Consider the following 20593-nt stretch of genomic DNA (forward strand, 5'->3'; position numbering starts at 1 on the left):
TACAGAAAACGCATATCCACAAGATAAGGAGAGACACTCAAATCAGTATCTTGGAAATTCTGATTTGGGTATTCATAAAAAAAATGCTGAAGTTACATCCATCTCACTTGACATTTCTAATCTTCTACACTTATTTTAAGATTAATATGGAGACCAAGTCAAGCACAGGGTAAATTAAGAAGTCCTGAAGCACACAGCTGAAGCATACTGCACTTGTGATACAGTGACTACTGTCAGAACATCCTCAAAAGGGAGGAGAAGCAGGAGACAAGACTTTCCAGTGAAGCAATAGGCAAGCAGATGATCTGCTACCAGCAAAATTCCCAAATTCACACTTTCTAATTAAATTTGTCTTCACTTATCAGATGAAAAACTAGGCCTGGGGAATACCAGTTGCTTCTGATTTGAACTTTTTCACAGAATAACTACATTTATTTGCTGCAGCAGCTGAGATTATAAAACCAAAATCTTGGCACAATTCAACAAGCTTGAACAGAATTATGCTGTCAGAAAACTTGACACACTGAGCCTCTCCCCCCATAGAATACACAGAATAAATTATTCATCCAACAATAAATTGTTGGATTTTGTTATCAGTCACGCCATTCTGCTAATTGGTTTGTATTTTGTCTCTTGGGACACAGCAGTCAGCCTGATAGCTTTTCCTCTATTATTTCCAAGCATTATCCTAAATGAACGAAACACTACAAACTGTATTTTGTCCTGGGGATTTCAGATAAGCCTAAGGATCCCTCATGATTGGAACACCTTCCCATGTTCTACCATTATGTGGAATATGCATCAAATGTAACTAAAATTAAGTATGTTCAAATATCTCCACAGCAGTAAAGAGGAATTTTGAAAAGAAATTAAGAATTTGCATGTGATGTATGAAAAATTAACTGTCTTCCAGTTCTGCAAGTGAAATAATCAGCACGTTTGCATGGAAAAGGGAGAATTTACACAGGGGAAGTACAAATGCCATCTGAGTGCTCCAGCTCCCAGGGAGCTGGATGATGAGGCACCGTACATGGGCTGCCTGCCATCAGCATTGCCAGAGATGAAGCTGTGCCAGCTGAAGTGACATCAGGAAATCTGATGGCTATGGGAATCAGCACCTTAGTGCCTGTGGCCAGCACAAGGCATTGCCGGAGTATCTTCCTAGACAAGAATGATACTGCAAATTTAATAGTCTCATCACTGGGCATATTCACTTCCCTTTCAGGTTTCATATTTCTTTATAAGTCTGCTCTGTGGACGAAGCCTCAAGGAGAAAGGCAGGAGCATATCCATATTAATAATTCAAAGGATGTGTGTGAGTTTTTCTCCTGATCTGTTCTCATCTTACCTATGCTTCTGTTCTTTTCTGTACCTACCCTGCCTCAGGCTTTATTTTGTAACATGCAGAAGAATCTTTGTAAACATCAAAAATCATTATGTGTCATCCCACCCAAGAGACACCAAATCTGTCAAAGCATAGAGAGGGAACTAATCAGGGCAGACCACCTCCTGCACTCTTTGTAATTAGAAAATCAAAATCCTCTGGTACCTTTTAGATTGCCTTGATCACATGCATTCATCTTAAAGCTTCATTTCATCAATGTGCAAAAAGACAGAAAATGTTTACATCTTTTCTATACAGGTAGAGCTAAAAAGTAACTCCAGGAGACCATGAGGGTTGACTTCCGTCTTCTGGGAAGGCTCTGATGCTTTACTCAAATTGGAGGTTTCTTCCTGGGGATAGTGTTCTTGCAAATCTCTGATTGTTGAAAATGGAAGGAGGATGCATGGATTCAGTCCTTTCTCTTTGCTGGTTTATCTGGAAGTACCCCCAGAACATAAACACTGTTCTCCACTATGATGCACAAGAGCCTTCTGTCATTCCTTTTGGTATCAGCACTTACAGAAGCTGTGGTCAACTGCTTCACAATATCACTTCCTTCTGTAATTTACATCTATTTTTCCTTTGTAAAGCAATTTGAATTCCTTTTCCTTACAGAAAATCAGCTATTGTTCTAGTTTTATTTCAGAATTTCTGAAGGCTTCCAGAGAGAAAAAGGGAACAGTGATAGTCATGGCCTCCTAGTAAGAAAAATACAAACTATGATTCCTTACTAAAAATTGGTAAGGAAATAACAACAACAACCTATTCATGCCAAAATACTCAAAAATAAAAAGGCCTTCGTTGTTCCTTTTATCTATATTTGCAGCTTAATTATGTACTTTATGATATGTTAAATGTTTTCAGCTGGTTTAGTTTTTATCCCAGTTTTCATAAAACTAAGCTATAACCAGAAATTACAATATAATTCCTTATTACAGAAAAAAAAAATCAAAAACATTTGTGTATGAAAGAAAGAGATGGGGGGAGAATCAAAGCTGAACAAACCTATGCATTTTAAGTAGCTTATTTTTATACTAACTTTATCAAATCTCTCTATCAACACCTTAATTATCTTAGTTCTCTTCAGTTCTTCAAATATGAAATAATGGTCATTCCTAGCAGAACATTAATAAATTAAAACATTACAATTGGTTAAATGTCCAAAACAACAAGAGGAAATAAAATTTAACCACTTAGATGCTCAAGACAAACTCATCAGTACAAATCATCAGTTCACTACTGGAAGAGTCAGGATGTCACTGCTAAATTCATTATAACAGTTATGAAGTCTTAAAATTAAAAAAAAAACTTAAAGTACATAATAAGGGCTATAAGAATAAATTTTATGTGTCTGCATTCAAGGCCACAGAAACTGATCAACCACTCATGATGGTTAATGACAAACAAGGGGGGGAAAAAGTAAATATTAATTGTTTAGACTGAATTTCACAAAAAGCTTTGATATTTTAAAACTGTGAGATACACTCTGAAAACAGTTCACTAGAAATTAAGAACACACTATACAGACTTTCCTAAATACAGGAAACAGCAAAGCAGTTTACTGAATTCTGCAAGCAGGGAGATGAAACAGAGGATCGTCTGAGTTCAACTCTTTCCTTTTGTAAGATCATACAGACAATGAAATTTCTACTCCTGTCAAAATCCTCCAGTAATGGAATGACAGCCAGTCAATATCCATCCTGAAAAAGAGACTTTTACAATTTTAAACTCAAGCAGTTACCACATAGCCTTATAAAGGAACATCTTGGTCAACAATTACCACATTATGGTCACATCAGACTTCAAATAAATGTTTTCATGAGCATACCATGGGGCAGGAACACAGTAAAAACCTGTAAAGTTAATATTTGCTAGAGGAACTTTCACACAGTAAGTCTGGACTGGGTCACACTGAAGGTATACTTAGCCAAACAGCCCTCCTTCTCAGCAACAGGATCTTAAAAGGCAGTATGGTTCTTCTGGTTATATTCTCCCAGCTGCTAGCAATGTGTCAATTTCAGGATGCCCTCTGTCAGAGGGCGGCCCTACATCACCTTCTTCATAGCTTCTGATGAGCCAGGAACTAATTACTTTCTTAGAACCCAAGGGACTCTATTGATGCATTTCTTAAATTTAACTATTATGAAAAACATTTCTTATTATCTCTTGTAATCTCACTGTGTGCTCCCTTCTCTGTGCCATACAGGAACGGCACACAGCAGTTCTTTATTTGTCTGTTTCATGCTGTTGAAGATCTTATGTACCTTTATGTGTTTTCTTTCTTTCTAGTAGACTCTCATCTTCTGTAATCACCACAGAGAAAAACAGTGAGATCTGTTGCCAGTATGTTGTTTCTGATGATTAGGAAAGCAAAACTGACATAGATCTCCTACATTTGTCTCCAGGTTTTTTGTCATGTGGCTACAGATCCTCCTAAATCAGGAGCCCCTGCTAGAATATACTCAATTCACTTTTCTCTATTCTAAATCTCCTCAATTACCACCTCCACTTGCAGTTGCCTCAGGCTTAATCTCCTCTCACACTTCTCCACACCTGCTGCCTGTTTCCTCCAACGGCCCCTTTCCATTCCCCGCATTTGACATCTTCCTCCATGCTGTACTGCTGACAGCAGAGAAGAAAACAGACAGCAGTAAATTACCTGTTCTAGGCACTCATACACAGCAGCTGCAGGATAAATACCACAAAGAAAAGAGGAAGCATACTTTATTACCTGCAAAGGTTATGTATATGTAAAGTTATGTGCATGCATGGAAAAATATGAAAAATTAAACCACTAGTCTCTGAAGAGGTTCTCCCATACACCTAGAACTACACTTCAGAAATTTTTAAGCTAGTCACATATTATCCCAGTGAGGATACACAATAATCTTAAGTTTTAAGAACATGTTCAAAATCTGAAGATACTGACATTTCTCAAAAAAAGTTCCTCCATTAAATTGATGTGCTTACTTGTTTGATGACTTGCACTAGTATATCTATATATTTCTGTATCCACTAAAAAGTGAATACAGAAAGTGAAGTAAAAGTGAAAATAGCTGTTTTCTTATCTCCTTAAATCCATTTCTTTGGATTTTATTCTATTATTTTGTGGTAAAATTACCGGAATTGAAAGCATGAGAGATTAAGATCCAGCAGTCCAGCAGCCCCAGCATTACCAAACAATCCAGGCTCCTACAGCAGGCACACCCAGGGAGTGATTCCTTCCTAAACCCTGTGGTTGCTCTGCTGTAAGTCATCACCGAACTCCTGCTGGCTGTGATCATATTTAGTGACTTCTGCTTTCTTGATGAAATGAAGTAACAAAGTATACAATTTGTATTCAATACCTAGGTTCTTAACACAAAATAAAACATAACCATCCATGTGGATTATATACAAAATCTTCTTACATCTGGAGATGGAAATTTTGGAAAATAGCTTTTTGGATTACATTATGTAATTATTTTTTGGTCATAGAACTCAATAATGGGAGAAGACCCAGAAGACAACAAACAAAACTCCCACAATCAGTGAATACGGTCTTCATTTGCTAAGGGCCAGTTAATAGCAGAAGAACCTGTTAAATCCATACTCTGCTGAATAAGGGGACTGACCCCATCCCAAGTACTTCCACTACAGAACAGAATAGCTGCTAACAATATTAACTCTGTTTGCTTTTGCAAACAAAACACACATTGCTTTAAATACATTATTGCTGTACTTTGTTACTTATTTTCAAATTGCTTTAGACTTACAGCCTTTGAACTTACTAGAATGTAAAAATAAATAACTGATATTTTTTATTAAAATTATTCACATTTTACCAACAATAATTGAACCCCCCAAAACCCCAACCATAATCATAACAAAGGATTTTATTTTCTTACTTACATCAGAGAAATGACAAATGAAAGGAGACTAGAAGAGCTCTCATATCCTACGCATTCCAAGAAACATAACTTCAAGGTCAGGATATAAATTTAAGCTTTACTTTCAAAAATGAACTAAACGGAATTCAAATACTGAAGCAAGACATAGAAAAATAAAATAAAAATAATACAAAAAAATAATCAGAGATTTAATTGCACTCTCCAAGAAGGTGGCTTCTGTACTTTACAGTCTATTTAAGTGCAACTAAGCCCCCCTCAGATTCAAAAACTATCTTTAAGGATCTATCTATCTAAGGATCAGACCAGAGCATGCTCAGAAGAAGATATATAGCAAGGTAATGCCACTAAAACAATGTATAAGCTGATATGCAGTTAATTATGTTGCTTATTCTGTGCAGTAAGAAAAAGAAACCCTGCAGATATTTCAATAAAGGTAGCAAAAAGGTAACTTCATCCCAAAATGGCATCGTCTATGCACACATCTATTAGTTCTCCTTATTTCAGTTGTTCATTAGAGACAGTGGTGATCTGCAAAGAGTTCTGAGAAGTACTTGACATGCTACTGCTTTGTTTCCCAACAAGGAATTAGTGTGGTCCATTTCACCTTCAGAATCACATCAGGTATCCCAACCCCATAAAATATTCAAGATAAATAAACTTCTATGCAGTTTTGAGCAAGAAGGTAGTCAGGGTACCTTTCAAGGAAAAGTTTGAGAGAAAGAAAATAATTGATGTGGTTTAGACACTTTGAACAGAGCACAGATATGTGGGAATAAAGAGATTGTCAGTAACAAATTTTAAGAATCCAAGTTTTTTTGCACTTAATCATTATCCTTCCTAAAATCTACCTGGAAAAGAGAGCAATAGACACATATGGAAATTAAAAAAAAATAAAACAAGAATAAAGTGCTTTATAAGAGCATTTTATTATTATTTGAATCTGGAAGAAAAATTTTAATCAGACCTTCAAACTATAAAAATGGATTTTTTTGCTTATCATAGCCTAACAAGAAAATCCTGATTTCACTAGAAATGGTGAAATACTGTCTTGAGTGCAAGTGCTACTCATCCCATTGCTTATGCAGCCAACTGGCTACATACCTCCCCCATTCTAATAAAGATTATTTCACAGAATCATCTGAGTCAGAACAGACCCACAAGAATTATGGAATGAAACTTGTAAGTGAATAGCCCATATGGGGATCAAATCCACAACTCTGGCATTACCAGCACCATGCTCTGACATACTGTGGAAAACTCACTCTGCTCACTCTGTAATCTCAAAGACTGCTCATGTCTTTGCCTTTCTCCACTTTTTTCAAAACGAAGAAGAAAACTGAAAAAATGTATTTGACTTATTTGAAAGGTTAACAAAAAGGAGGAGTCTGTTTGCTACTCTGTAATAAAATCCCAGGAACACGGGTTCAAACATGAAGTGGCTTTAAGATTTGTTTAGTTACTGCTTTCTCCAGATGAATCAGAAGTGGCAAACTACGGATCTTAGTCTCTAATTCATGGGAATATAAATGGGAGTGCATTTCTACACACTGAACACCCTGAGTCTGAGTTCTCTATAACAGAACTTTATTAAGTTTTGGGGAAGAAACAAAAACAACAACAATGGAAAACTACTCTCTTGTCCTTGTTCATTCTTTTACCATTGTCTGCAGCCTGAAAAATCAGCGTGATTTAAGCCAGTCTTGTTATCTCAACCCATTACTTCTCTTCAAATATCCACATTTTTTACTGAGTAATTCAATAGTATTTGCAAAGGAGGCATGCTGCAAGAGCTAAAAGGATGCTGCTAAAATCTGAGCTACTGATTCAATTACTCAAAAATTTTCACTCCAGCAATAGTTATGCGGTGCAGCTTTTCAAATCTCGTATGTTGATCACCTGAAAAGATATGGTTTCTTCACATCAGAATGCAATTTTTTGAAGATTTTCAGTTTGGATGTTAAATCATTCTATACTCAAGAAATCTTCATCAGAGATGTTAATAGCATAGAAAATAAATTAATGCTTTAAGACACCAGGATATATGTTTGTAAATTCCTTGGATCATGCCTAAAACTCTCATATTTTTTCAGTGCTATAATAGTGCATGACTTTAAATGCAGTGACAGGTAAGTCATTGATTGATTTACACATACACAAATCAGAGCTGGAAAGTTAAATTTTGAGTATTGTAAATTTAGTTTGCAAATTCTCATGATAAAAGACATGAGTACTGTTCATCAAACATACTTTAAATGCACAATGTATGAGGCTTCCTATAAAATGTTATGAAAAACCCTCTAAATTTAGCTTTAGAAGCAAACAGAGGCTTTTCATCAGTTTCTCGAGCACACTGACTTCCTGGCAATCTATAGTATCTACTGATCAACCACGACCTTGCTTTTTCTTGTTCTTTTTGAATGTAATATTTGTTCTTAACATATGTGACAAGGATAAAAGGATTTTTTTGCATTGAAGATTATATTCACATCTGCAATGAACTTATGAAGCTGAATGCTGAGAAAATTCATGACATGCATTCAAGAAAGTATCATTTATATAAGAAACAGATAAAAGAAAAACAAATTCAGATCTTCCAGCAGTATATTATGAGTAGGTAAAACTACCTGAACAGCAGTCAGCAACGATTTGATCTGCTGTGAATTTTAACTACTTAATATTCACTACTTGAGCAATGAAGTGCCAAATCTGAAGCCGTTTAATTAGATATTATATATAAAAGAAAAACAGCTGTAAGGGAGAGAAAAAAAAAAACAACAAAAAAACAACAACCAGGAAATAAAAGAACAACAGTAAAAAAAAAAGCAAAAAACCCATCCAAACGAAAAACATCAACAAACCCCACATATCAAAATTAACTATTAAAGAAATTTAGTTCCCTGGAAATCATAGAATAGAACAGACTCACAGAATAAAATATGTTGTGTTGGGAATGATTCAATAGGATCATCAAGTCTAACTCCTGGCCTGGCAGAGGACACCCCAACAAATAATACCATGAATCAAAAGTATGTTAACTAAATGTGACAAGAGCTACTATATAAACTTCCTTCTAGGCCAATACTACTTATATTCCAGGACTTTTATAATCATTCTAAGACAGTATACACCACAGCTGTACAAATGTTTTGTTTTTCTATTCTGTTTTTAATAAGCATATGCACACACAGAAGCAAGGAATCAAATACAATGAAGGGAAATAAAACAACAAAAGAGTATTCAAGTCTGGGGGTTGGGATTCTTTTTGGCAAACTAAAATTGTTGTGGCAAGGGTGTGCAAATGTCTCTAGGAGCTGCTTTTCCAAAACAATAATAGTAATCCCTGAATTTCAGCTCCAGTCCTTGTCTGATTTGCTCTTTGACTTTTTATGACTGGCATCATTATAGCCAACAAACTGGTTGTTAACTTTGCTCAATACTGCAGGAGAAATGGCACTAAACACTTCAGCCTGCACTGTAATCTTATGAATATGATAATCTTAGTCCCTTCACTGCATGGTGAAGTATTCTTGGTCTCCCAGTGCACTATGTAGGTATTCTTGCCACTCTCAAGTATTCTTTGTTTTGTACTGGGCATGATATACCTTAGAAGCTTAAGCTTTTTGGTTTGCTTTGGCTTTCTAATGCTTAATCTCAGACATCTGACCTTGGCTCTCACTTTCTATCATGTTTGAGATTACAATGATTGTGATCAAGGTCAAAATCCTACTGCTCTTTCAATACTTCCTCCATGTTGGAAAATTTTATTCTCAAGCTCATTAAGACACTCTTTCCCTAACTTCATTTCTTCTTTGCTATACCTCCAAGAAGGCTTCATCAATCCAAGCCTTTGAGCTTATGAAATCAGACTTCCTAAGAGACATTCCTGATATTTTGCTATATTCCATTCGGTATTTTCTAAGGATCATGAGCTTGTATTTCAAAATTGCTCTTCCACAAGTGTCTACTCAATTCTTTCCACAAAGATTCCTCTGGGAAATGTTGTTGTAATGTCTATAGATTATATTTGGGTTATCTAAATTCAGATCTACAGGCATCCCTGATTCAGGATTTAGCCAAGGCCTAGGCATGTAAATACACTTATGCAGTCAAAAGCCCTGGCTAACAACTACCTACATGTTCAAGATATAAAGTTTTCTATATTTATAATATACATACATACATACATACATACATATGCATATACATATACATACAATATACATACATATACATATACACATACAAATATATATTTTTATTTATATATATATATATATATAATGTATAGGAGCATATTATGGGAACTAGAATTCTACTGTCACTTGTGCCAAAAGCACCTGTTAACGTGGCAGGACTAAGAAGTTCAGTGTCCATCCTGTGACAAATGAGATTCTAAAAAAATCCTTTCCCCCACTGCAGATCCATGGGACACTCCCTCACAACCATTGCCTAAGCACACACAAACTCATCATTGAGCAATTAATAATACCAGCAAAAGCTACAGCAACACAAAAGCTCAGTGGTTACAGCATTTGCGCAGAAGGACTTCAATTCTATGTCCTTCATCCTGATCTGTGGTTTCACAGAAACACACACTAATGTAAAGTCTGTGCCCATCCCAAGCCCATCCTCTACCAGGGTTCACTTTTGAGTTCCATAGCTGGAGCACACAGGCAACAAAACAATTCTATTAGTTGATTGTTTCACTTTAAAGTGGTACTTACAGGCTTTTTATAGTAAACTGTCACTGTGCAAAAATCTTGAAGAGTTCCTCAGAACAGAATTGTGCATGTGAGCAAAGTTTTGCCATTGTTAAAGCATTTGGAGGAATAGACATACACAAACAGAAAAGGTTCATTTCCAGTTTCCTCAATAAAACCAAATGCCATGATTTAGCACAGATAACAGGATACAAATAGCTTATTTCAGTCTGATTCTGTCCCTTAGTGCCACGCAGTTCATTGTACCTGAGAAAATGGTGCTCACTGATGTGGCTGTGTTGTTACTAGGCAACCAGAGATAAAATGCAGGGCTTAATGATTTTTATTTAATGCATTTTTATGAGAAAGTATACTCTCTTTTTTTCCCTCCCCTGATATTATTTGAGGTGTAAATGTGATTTACCCAAGGAGATATATTTAGCCATCTTCTGTGATCTGAACAAGAAAATTATTCAAACTGGATATTCAAACAGCCAGTCAGTAAATATTTCTAAACATATTGACCATTACCACAACCAAACACTTTCACTATGGCAGTGGCTAAGATCTCAAACCACTTCACCATGGAAAAATATTCATCAGGTCTCACAGCAGAAAATAACAAGAAAACAGATAAGAGCTCAGGGTGATTTTGGACAGTTACAGACATTTATGTACTCTTCTGCAGAAGAAAGTAAGAGCCCAAGCCTGTATCACCCTTTTCCTATGCTGTCATGACACCACATGTGGCAAGGTCACACCATGTTTTCTCCTGTGGCTTTGGGTAGACTCTATTCCCTAGAAAAAAGAGTAGTCATGACCAAAAGCCCCAGTGGGGCTCTGCTCAGAGGTGTCTCTACAGGGAAATGCACATGTTAAGAAGCACCCTGCTATCACAGCCCTTGCCCTAGGAGTCTTGGCACACATCCAAGAGGCCTCCCCGCAACTCCAAACTGCCTCACAGTTCATTTCCCATTAACAAAATTCAATGTCTCTGTTGAAGGTCATGACAGCAGTAACACCTCCTCAATTCAGCCTGACCTTCATTCAACATTGTTGTGTTACCACATCTAATAATACCACACAGCCTCTCAATTTTCTTGACATGCCATGCTCTTCCTCTCAATCTTTACAAGGGCTGGTAACTTGTATGTAACTTCTGACCATTTAGTTCCTTTTGTATCGGCCAATTTCTCAATTCTCCCATCTTTGCTACAGGAGCAGGAAAGTATTCAGAGATCGGAAAAAAACCTGAAAGCCTCAGGCTGAGTGTGTGTGTGAGAGCTCAGGTTCAAACAAAGCTACAGGTCTGACTGCATGCTTAACTTCTGCAAGTTCTGCAAGCCAAAGTGAGAAGCAGATGAACTCCCTGCATCATTTCACTTTTACATATAGATAAAGCCAAAATAACGGATGCTGCAAACATTATTTAGCATTTGTCTCTGTAAAGGTTAACTTCCAAATAAGAGGAATCATGCAATTCAGTTGAAAAATTTTTTTTGACCTTTAATAATGGGTCATCTTCAAATTAAAGTAGAAATTCCATTTGACTTGGCACAGTTAGATTTTTAAAGGCAGTTATCTGTTCCTCAGATAACCCATCCTTATTATCTTGATAGAAGATTCTACGCCCTCTCACTTAGATAAACAAAAGAGATGCATGCAACAGTTCAAAAAATTTGTGCAGATTAGTAAGCACTTCTTGCATTTCATTAGAAGCTTACAATTAATGTATTACTGATCCCAAAATGAGTAATGAATGACCACTTCTGACCATTTCCCTATTCAAAATAAACAAGGCTGAAAGGTTAATCTGACATTTTAAAAATCAGTAATTCTTCACTGTGTGTCCCAAACATAAAAGGTAATAGTACAGTCTGACTTCCTGCTTCTTCCTAAGCCTCTATGCACAGCCAATCTCTCTTCTCACAATATAGGAAAATTTTTAAGCAAACAGTAGCTATCAGTCTGTGAATTTGAGAAGTGGGGGTTTTGATCTCTTATCTCTTTTTTTTTTTTTTTTCTCTTATCCTTCACATCCACAAAATTTGTCTGCCTCTGAATTGTTATAATTATTAAGTGTCTGTCTGGACTTCATAAAAGAGTGTATAAAACACCACACAGACTAAACCTAGGGAACAGCAGCATTAAGTATAGAAAAAAAAGTCTTCCACTGTGTACGCACGTCAGATTTCACAGCTCTTCATGTTGATTTAGCAGGACATAGTAACTTCCTATTTTCAACAAGTTCAGAGATATCATGATACTGGATTTCCAGTAGTTTATATTTCATTAGTATCTTATTATGCCAAATGCTCTTCCAGATTCGTATCAATGATCAGAAACTAAAGTATATCTAAGAAAAGTGGGAAACAATCCTGAAAACCCCACTTAATCACTTTATCTTTGAAGACAAGCCTGACCTGTAGCTATTTTGATGAAAAGGAGAAGGGCTGGCTTCAAGTCTCTACTCAGTTAAATGTTCAGTCAGTGATAAACAGAAACAGAGCTGGGAACAAACACCAGAATTTATAAAACCATGCTGCCAAGGCAGTACCTGAATTACTACCCTACACAGATTTTTTTCTTCTCCCTGTAAGTGGGATTGAAGATTTCAATCTTCAGCCTTGGACAACATTAACAAAGGAGCCAGGCAAAACTAAAATTTTTAGTTGCCTCAGTTCCCTATTGATGAGCTAAAACAGCTTATAGTGTTCAGTACTGAAGATGTACTAGACAGCATACAAAAATATTTCCTTCTGATTCCCTGGGTTTTAACACTTAAACCAAACACAACATTCTGAATTCCACTTTGAAAGAATGATATTCAGAAGTTAAGTCAAGGATGGTTCAAACTATTTGTCCTAAATCTGTGGTTTTGCATCTTCATCTAATTTTGTCCATAAAAACCAGAATTGTAAAGTAATATTAATAATGCATCTTGCACAAAGATTGACAGTTTTTTAAATGGTATTGAAAATGCAGTAAGACTCAAAGTGGACACAGTACACAGCAGATCTACTAACAACTGATAAATGGAATTACAACAAGAACGATGTCACATCACTTGCTCACTGACAAGAAAATTCTATGCTATCATACGTGGATAGAAGAGCAGAAAGAGAGAATGAGATGTAATGTAGGTGGAAGGCTTTGATCTACTTAAATTCTTTAAATGCCAGACTGAACAAGGTATGAAGGACAAGTGTCTAGAAAGAAGGAGTCTTTATTTAATTTTTAAATAGATAAAGGCTTGAAACCTTTCTAAAAAGCAAAACAGGAAAACGTTTTGCTGCATTGTCACTGTAAGTCATGTGGCAAATACCATGGTATTTTTTGTGATAGTTCTATAAGGCACAAAGAAATAACTGAAGTTCTCAAATGTATTATCCAGAGACACTTATATAACAAATCTATTTTCCAAATAACATCTTACATACAAACAAACAAACAAAAACCCAAGCCAACTCCCAAACAAAGCAAACAAAAAACCCTGAAGAAATAAAAGCCTCTTCCATAAACCATTTACTAGAAATAATCTAGAAGGGTTTGTCTTGATCTTACTGCCAAACTGTATTTAGCTTTTATTAGGCATACAAGAAAACTTACCAGAGAGTGAAGAAAAAATTAATAGACCAGTCTACCTTTTACCTATTGCTATGCCCTAGCAACTCTCCAGGCACCAATATTTTTCCAGGGTAGGCTGCTTCATGTTTTCAAATATCATTTTCAACAAAGAAGAAGGGCAGAAAGATTGGAAGAAACTTCTAGATTAGGTAGTCCATCCTCTTTCTCAAGACACAGCCAAATGCCTGTATGTCACTGTGGACTGATATTTATGTAATTTATTAAATTTTAGAGACCACAACTGTGATAGCTCTATGGTTTGCCTAATCTACGTTGTTACATACTTAATTCTATTTTCAAGAAGCTTTACATAAAATCTTATGTGAATCTTCTCAAGCACAGCCTAAGCCTCTTTTGCTTTTCCATCCACATATTACTTTAACAAATTTGAAGGCTCTTGCTTTGTTTCCCTTTCAAAGGCTGATCACAGTGAACACAAAGTCGTGGTCAGCAGCAGATGTACAGCAACAAAGGAATTAATCACCAAAGCAGAGCATAATGTCAGGAGCAGGCAATCCAAGGAGAGAGGCTAGAACGCTGTCCCTGATTTGCAATGATCTGAATGAAATTCCCCCAGCCTGCCTCCAGAATACCACGTAAGATAAAGGGGTATGTTGACTATACCCATATAGGGCTTACTATGTTTCAATTCCCTACCTCTACTACTGTTGTCTTTGCAGCTTTGCACATAGGTTGGTTGAAGTTTCTTGCAGTTTTCCTGAAAAGAAAAAGAAGAAAATTAATAAATATTAAAGGTTGTAATAGTACAATGTAAGACTTTTCAGAGATAAACTACTAGAGGAATGTCTGTATTTTAAGCATCACAAAAAAATTGCCAAATAGCTGAAGAAATAATAATAAAAAAAAGTACAAGGGAGAAAAAAAAGTATTATGGAATTGCATAAGATGTATCTGAAATGAAATCATATTTTGCTACATTAGAAAGTATTTATTACAGCTCTTTTGACTTTCAATCAGAACACTGTTTAATTGAAATTGGTTATGTTACTGATATCTTTATTTATTGGATCCAAAATCAGCAGCAAGCTGGACTTTGTACAATGCCATTATTTCACAGCACAAAGAATGAAATTAATCTCCACAGGGGACCAGCACCAGGCCTAACAATCACTCAGGTATGCTTTCCTAACTCAGACTAGGACTTGAGATAGCACTTTACCCAGTAGTAAATGTAATCCAATTATCTTAATTAAAAAAACAAAATAAAATAAAACAGAACCACCCCACACAAAAAAAACCCAACCAACTTGTGTCAGTTTTGGCACTCATTGTAAGACTCTCGCGTTCACCCTAAGCCTTCTCACAAAGCATTTCTGTACCAAGGAAAAAGAACCTCTAGAGAACAAAAGCAACGTTTGACCTGTATACCTGTGTTGGGAGCTGCACCAAGATGCTCCTGGGCATAGAGGAAATAAGTGATCTGTGTCAGCCACTCAATGTGTTTTTCAGAAACCAAACAAAACTGCGTGGCACATTTAATAATTAAGAAATATTATGAAGGTTATACTGTTTTTTCACTGGTACCTTCTCAGCATTTTTCTCTGTTAAAAAGCAGAACTCTTTAAAATTTTTCATCCAAATCCATGAAACCAGGTTTCAAAACAAGATAAAACCTCCTTTCCCACATCGTTTTTACACAGAAGCATTCTTTTTTCCCCGACCATCCTTATTTCACAGACTCACAGAATCACTTAAGCTGGGAAAAAGCCCTTCGGACGAGGGAGTCCGAGGGCTGACCTGCAAGGCGCGCTCCCCCGCTCCTCGGCCCGGGGCAGGACCGTGCGGGCGCCGCAGCCGCCCGGAGCCTGGGCGCTGCTGCCACCGCCTGGCTGCGGGGCAGCACGGCAGGGACGCGCCACGGCCCGACGGCAACGGGCTCCTCTGGCCGGACTCCGGCGCGCATACCGACACCACCAAAGCTACACCCAAAGACACGTGTCTCGGGGAAACGCCGTTTTATTGGCAATAATCAGAAGCTGTGAAGTTTCTAACGAAGGGCCAAGCGTGTGCTGGGGGCATCAGGTACAGCATCGACAGCCGGGCAAGGGTGGTGATTGTCCCGCTCTGCTCTGCGCTGGGGTGGCCTCAGCTCGAGTGCCGGGTACCGCAACATAAAAAAGGTATAAAACTAATAGAGATTATCCAAAGGAGGGTCACAAGGTCACAAGGATGGTAAAGGGCCTTAAGAGAAAGCCAAATCAGAAATGGCTGAGGTCGCTTGGTCTGTTCAGCCCGGGGGAGACTGAGGGGAGACTTCACTGTAGTCACAGCTTTCTTGTGAGGGGAAGGGGAGGGGCGGGCAGGCACTGATCCCTGCTCTGTGTGACAGTGACAGGACCCGAGGGAATGGCCTGAAGCTGAGTTAGGAGAGGGCTAGAAAAAGGTTGGCTATTAGAAATAAGTTTTTCACCCAGAGGGTGTTTGGGCACTGGAACAGCTCCCCAGGGCTGTGGTCACAGCAGCAGCCTGAGAGAGCTCAAGAAGGGTTTGGACAAGGCTCTCGGGGACATGGCGTGACTCTTGGGATGGTGCTGTGCAGGGCCAGGGGTTCGACTTGATGATCCTTGAGGGTCCCTTCCAACTCAACATATTCTATGATTCTATGAATATCTTCTGCCCGTGGGTCTTCTTGGTGGCTGTACAGACCCAAAAGGACGTAATAATAAAAAATGAAAGAAAAAAACCCACAACATGAATTTTCCTTTTCCAAGAGATGAATACACTACTAGTTAGTAGAGATCCAGGAAAAACTACTCTTAGCTAAGAAAAGTAGCAAATGAGAAGAAAAATAGAGTTACAAAAGCTGTATTAAAACAGCTGAGAAATGGATACAGATGGGGGAAAGGAACATGACAAAACTAATAATTGAAAATTTCATCATAATGTAACTACTTTTCTGAGCTAAAGACTTTCTAAAAATTGTAGTGGCTACTCTGCCAGTAAAAGAAACTGATATAAAATTATTTTTACATAGGGAAAGAACTACAAGAAAACATTTCAATGTTAATTTGACATTAAGAAGAACTAATGGTCTCTAATCTGACATAATATATAAAAGCTTCTGCCATTTAAACTGTCCTTGGGTTAGTAAAGTTGTTTCAGAAGCAGCAGTCTTTTACAGGATCAAAGGCTTCATTTCTAAAGAACACACTATCCAGAATTTTTATGGGATCAAAGGCCTTATTTCTAAAGAGCACATCATCCAGGAGGAAAAAAACCAGAAGCACTACACATATTTTCCAGCACAGAATAATGTTAAGGGGTTAGCAGTAGGAAATTAAAAAAAATAACTAGAAAAAGTTGCCTTTTTATTTTAAGAAAATTTTCTGGACATCTAGACTCAGCAACATCTACAAAGTTCCATTGTTTCACTGGATTTCTAAACAGGCCCAAAGGCATGACATCTTTTCTCCCAGAGGCAAAGCACAGCAAACTAATTCACAGCAGACTAAAACAACAAACTATATCCACTACATACCTAATGATATGAAGGTGCAGAGACATCTCAGGTATGACCTGAATTTATATATTGTAGAACCAGTTGAAGCATGAAGAGATTACCTGACATGACTGTGACAGAGGAGGCTCCAACTCATCAGGTTAACCCTCCAGCATTTCTGCTTCTTCGTTAATAGTCTATTTTCATCACCAACAAGCCACATATTTGTTTGTAAAGTCAAAATAGATTGAACTAGAAGTAGCAGAATGGTACCAGATGAAAAGGGAGGGGAACCAAAGGAGGCAGACAAACCACTCTCCATGATATTTGAAAAGTCATGGTAGTCAGATGAAGTACCAGGTGATAGAAAAAGGGAAAGTTGGTTCCCATCTTGAAAAATTATATAAAGGAGGACACCAGGAACTACTGACCTGTCAGCCTTACCTCTGTGCCTGAGAAGATCAAGGCACATACTCCTAGAAGCTGTGCTAAGTCACAGGGAGGACAGGGAGGTGATTCAGGACAGCCACCAAAACTTCACACTGGTTAGGTAAGTCCTGCCTAACCAATATAATGGTCTTCTATGATGAAGTGACTGCATCAATGGATGGGAAATGGCCATGGATATAATTTTCCACACTACTGTAAAGCCTTTGACATGGCTTTACAGCCCCACCACATCATCTGGAGAGGCATGGATTTGATTGCATAGACCATTTGGTAGATGAGGAATTGGTTCAACAATCATATCCAGAGGTTAATGGTCAATGTCTCAGTGTCCCAGTGGACATCAGTGACAAGTGGTGTCCATCAGGGGTCTGTACTGGGATCAGTGTTATTTGGTATCTTCAATAATGACACAGATGAAGAAATCGAGCGCACCCACAGCAAATTAGGAGATGACCCCAAGCTACGTGGTGCTGTTGACACTCCTGAAGGATGGAATGCCATCCAAAGGGACCTGGACAAGCTTGAGAAGTGGGTTCACTGGAATCTAATGAGGTTTGACAAGGCCAAGTGCTGGTGCTTGGTCAGCACAGGTGACCCCTGGTGTCAGCACAGGCTGGGCATGAACAGACCCAGAGCAGCCCTGCCCAGAAGGACCTGGGGGTGCTGTGGGTGAGAGGCTGGACATGCCCTGGCCATGGCACTCACAGCCCAGAGAGCCAAACGTGTCCTGGGCTGCATCCAGAGCCCCGTGGGCAGCAGGGGAGGGAGGGGATTCTGCCCCTCTGCTCTGCTCTGCTGAGACCCAGCTGGAGCATCCAGAGCTGGGGTCCCTGCACAGGAAGGACAGGGATCTGCTGGAGCCAGTCCAGAGGCTATCAAATGATCAGAGGTCTGGATAACCTCTCCTACAAGGAAAGGCTGAAAGAATTTGAATTGTTAAGCCTGGAAAAGAGGAGGCTTCAGGATGATCAAATTACAGCTTTTTGGTACCTGAAGAGAGTATTCAACATAGATGGACTTTTAGCAAGTGCACATAGTTACAAAACAAAGGAGAATGGCTTCAAATTGAAAGATGGGAGGTTTAGATTTGTTATCAGGGAGAAATTCTTTACTGAGGGTGGTGAGGAACTGAAATAGTTCACCCAGAGAAGTTGTGGATGCCCCATCCCCAAAAATGCTCAAGGCCAGGCTTGATAGAGCTCTAAGCAACCTGACCCAGTGAAGGGTGTTCCTGCCCAGAGCCGGAGGCTGAACTGGATGATATGTAAGATCCCTTCCAAACCTGGCCATTTCTGGATTCTCTGACTAGCCACAGAAGCAGTGGCACTCCCTGATGTTGTCCCTAATGAGCAAAGCCCCAAGGGAAGTTAAGACCTTTGTTACACAAGAGCTAATCACTGCTAAGTGGTGCAGAATAGTCCACTAAGCAAGAAGATACCTGAAATGAAAGCCACCACAACATACTATATGGAACAAATATCTGGGGCTCAAGAAGTATAACTTTAAAAAACAAACAAACAAACAAAACAAACAGTTTTAAAAACAGATTTCTAAAGAAGTTGGTGCCATTCTGAATTTCAAGAAAACAGAATAGTTTGATGTATGAGCATAGGAAAAAATTAATGCCAGCCTGTGGTCCAAGTAAGTGTATTAAAGTACATCCTCTAAATTTATCAAAGCTCTTAGCTTGAAGGTGATTAACCATTTGGCAGACACTTACACCATTGCTACGGGTTTCACAGAGTCAGAGGAAACACACTATGGATAGTACCACACTGCTGTGAAAGTGTTAGCAGATGGCAAGTTTTAAGATCCTTTTCTCTGTTCTATGCTATCACATAATCATGTCTCATCCAGAAACAGAATACCTCACTGCTTATCATAAGCAGATTCCTCTGAGCTAGCAATATTCTATATGGACTAGGACACCAGATGATGATTAGTTTCCATCTTCAATTAGTTACAGTTGAAGGGAGGAGTGAAGATTTTTAGGTCTCCACTACAGATGGAAGGAGTATCTGTTATCAGCTGTATTGTGTGCATGTGGGAAACATAATGAAGACTCCTGAAAAGAACAGGAAGAAGGAAAGTCATAGAGAGCAACAGGACATAAAGGAAGAGGGTAAAAGGAGAACACAACCAGTCTTTTTCTGTGGAGAATAAAAGAACTTTTGAGAGGTATCTGCTATGCATCAGTAGAAAGATGCAGGATAAAAGCACAGAGAGCAGTGGCACAGGATCAAACAAAGACAAGGCAAAAGGGGAAGAGTGTTTCCTGTATTCACTGTACCAGAGCCTAAGGAGAGCAGTTTAGCAGCCATCAAATTCATCTGCACACACACAGAAGAGTTCAGCTTTCAATCAGAAACCATATTGTCTTGCCAATGGGCAAGTCAGGATGTCAAGAGCTGGCAAAACAAAAACTTATTTATTAATTTTCAAGTATTTTAATTTAGTATAAATTATGTGGATATATAAATACACACACACATACACACATATATACAAAAAGAAAAGCATTACTTAGCAATACTTCATGGGGTAAAATTTATTATTTTATATACATGTTTTTTCAGCTATTTTTCCAACTCCTTGTTTGTTCTAATACAAAGACAGACTCTCAATCAGCATGTGCTGAGTAAGAAGCTGTAAGTGATAACTACAACACTTACCTTTTCATCTGATAGCCGTAAGACAAACAAATAAAAACCAGGCATTAAACATAAGCAAACCTCTCTCCTGCTTTAGATCAGGACAAACCAGAACACAAACAGAGCCAATCATATAAAAGATTTTCTCAGCAATGCAACATCAAACTTTTCATTGCAAAGATGTTTATATTCATATTATGCCTTTTCCTACACCACTGAGAAGAAATCAACTTTAAACACAGTTTTCTTTAGACAGAATCAGTTTTCCCATCACTAACTAGCCGGAAGACTGACATACATGTCAGTACGTGAACCGGTACTTCTTGGGTTAGCCTTTAATTGCTCAATAAAAAGGAACCAAACTAACATGAAAATAGAAAGAAAATGTCACTAAATTTCTCAACAGTCATCATAACAGCTTCGGTCTGCTG

General features: G+C 38.0%; 1 protein-coding gene across 1 annotated transcript in view; it reads right to left on the bottom strand.

Annotated features, from left to right (window-relative positions):
* The window catches only part of OXCT1 (3-oxoacid CoA-transferase 1), an 85001-nt gene that overhangs the window by 42021 nt on the left and 22387 nt on the right, over positions 1 to 20593 (bottom strand). Inside the window, exon 7 of the mRNA XM_015652686.3 lies at positions 14259 to 14319. Coding sequence (XP_015508172.1) covers positions 14259 to 14319 — 61 coding nt within the window. The remainder of the gene's footprint in view (positions 1 to 14258; positions 14320 to 20593) is intronic.

This window comes from Parus major, chromosome Z, assembly GCF_001522545.3.
Source record: "Parus major isolate Abel chromosome Z, Parus_major1.1, whole genome shotgun sequence".
Taxonomy (NCBI): Eukaryota; Metazoa; Chordata; class Aves; order Passeriformes; family Paridae; genus Parus; species Parus major.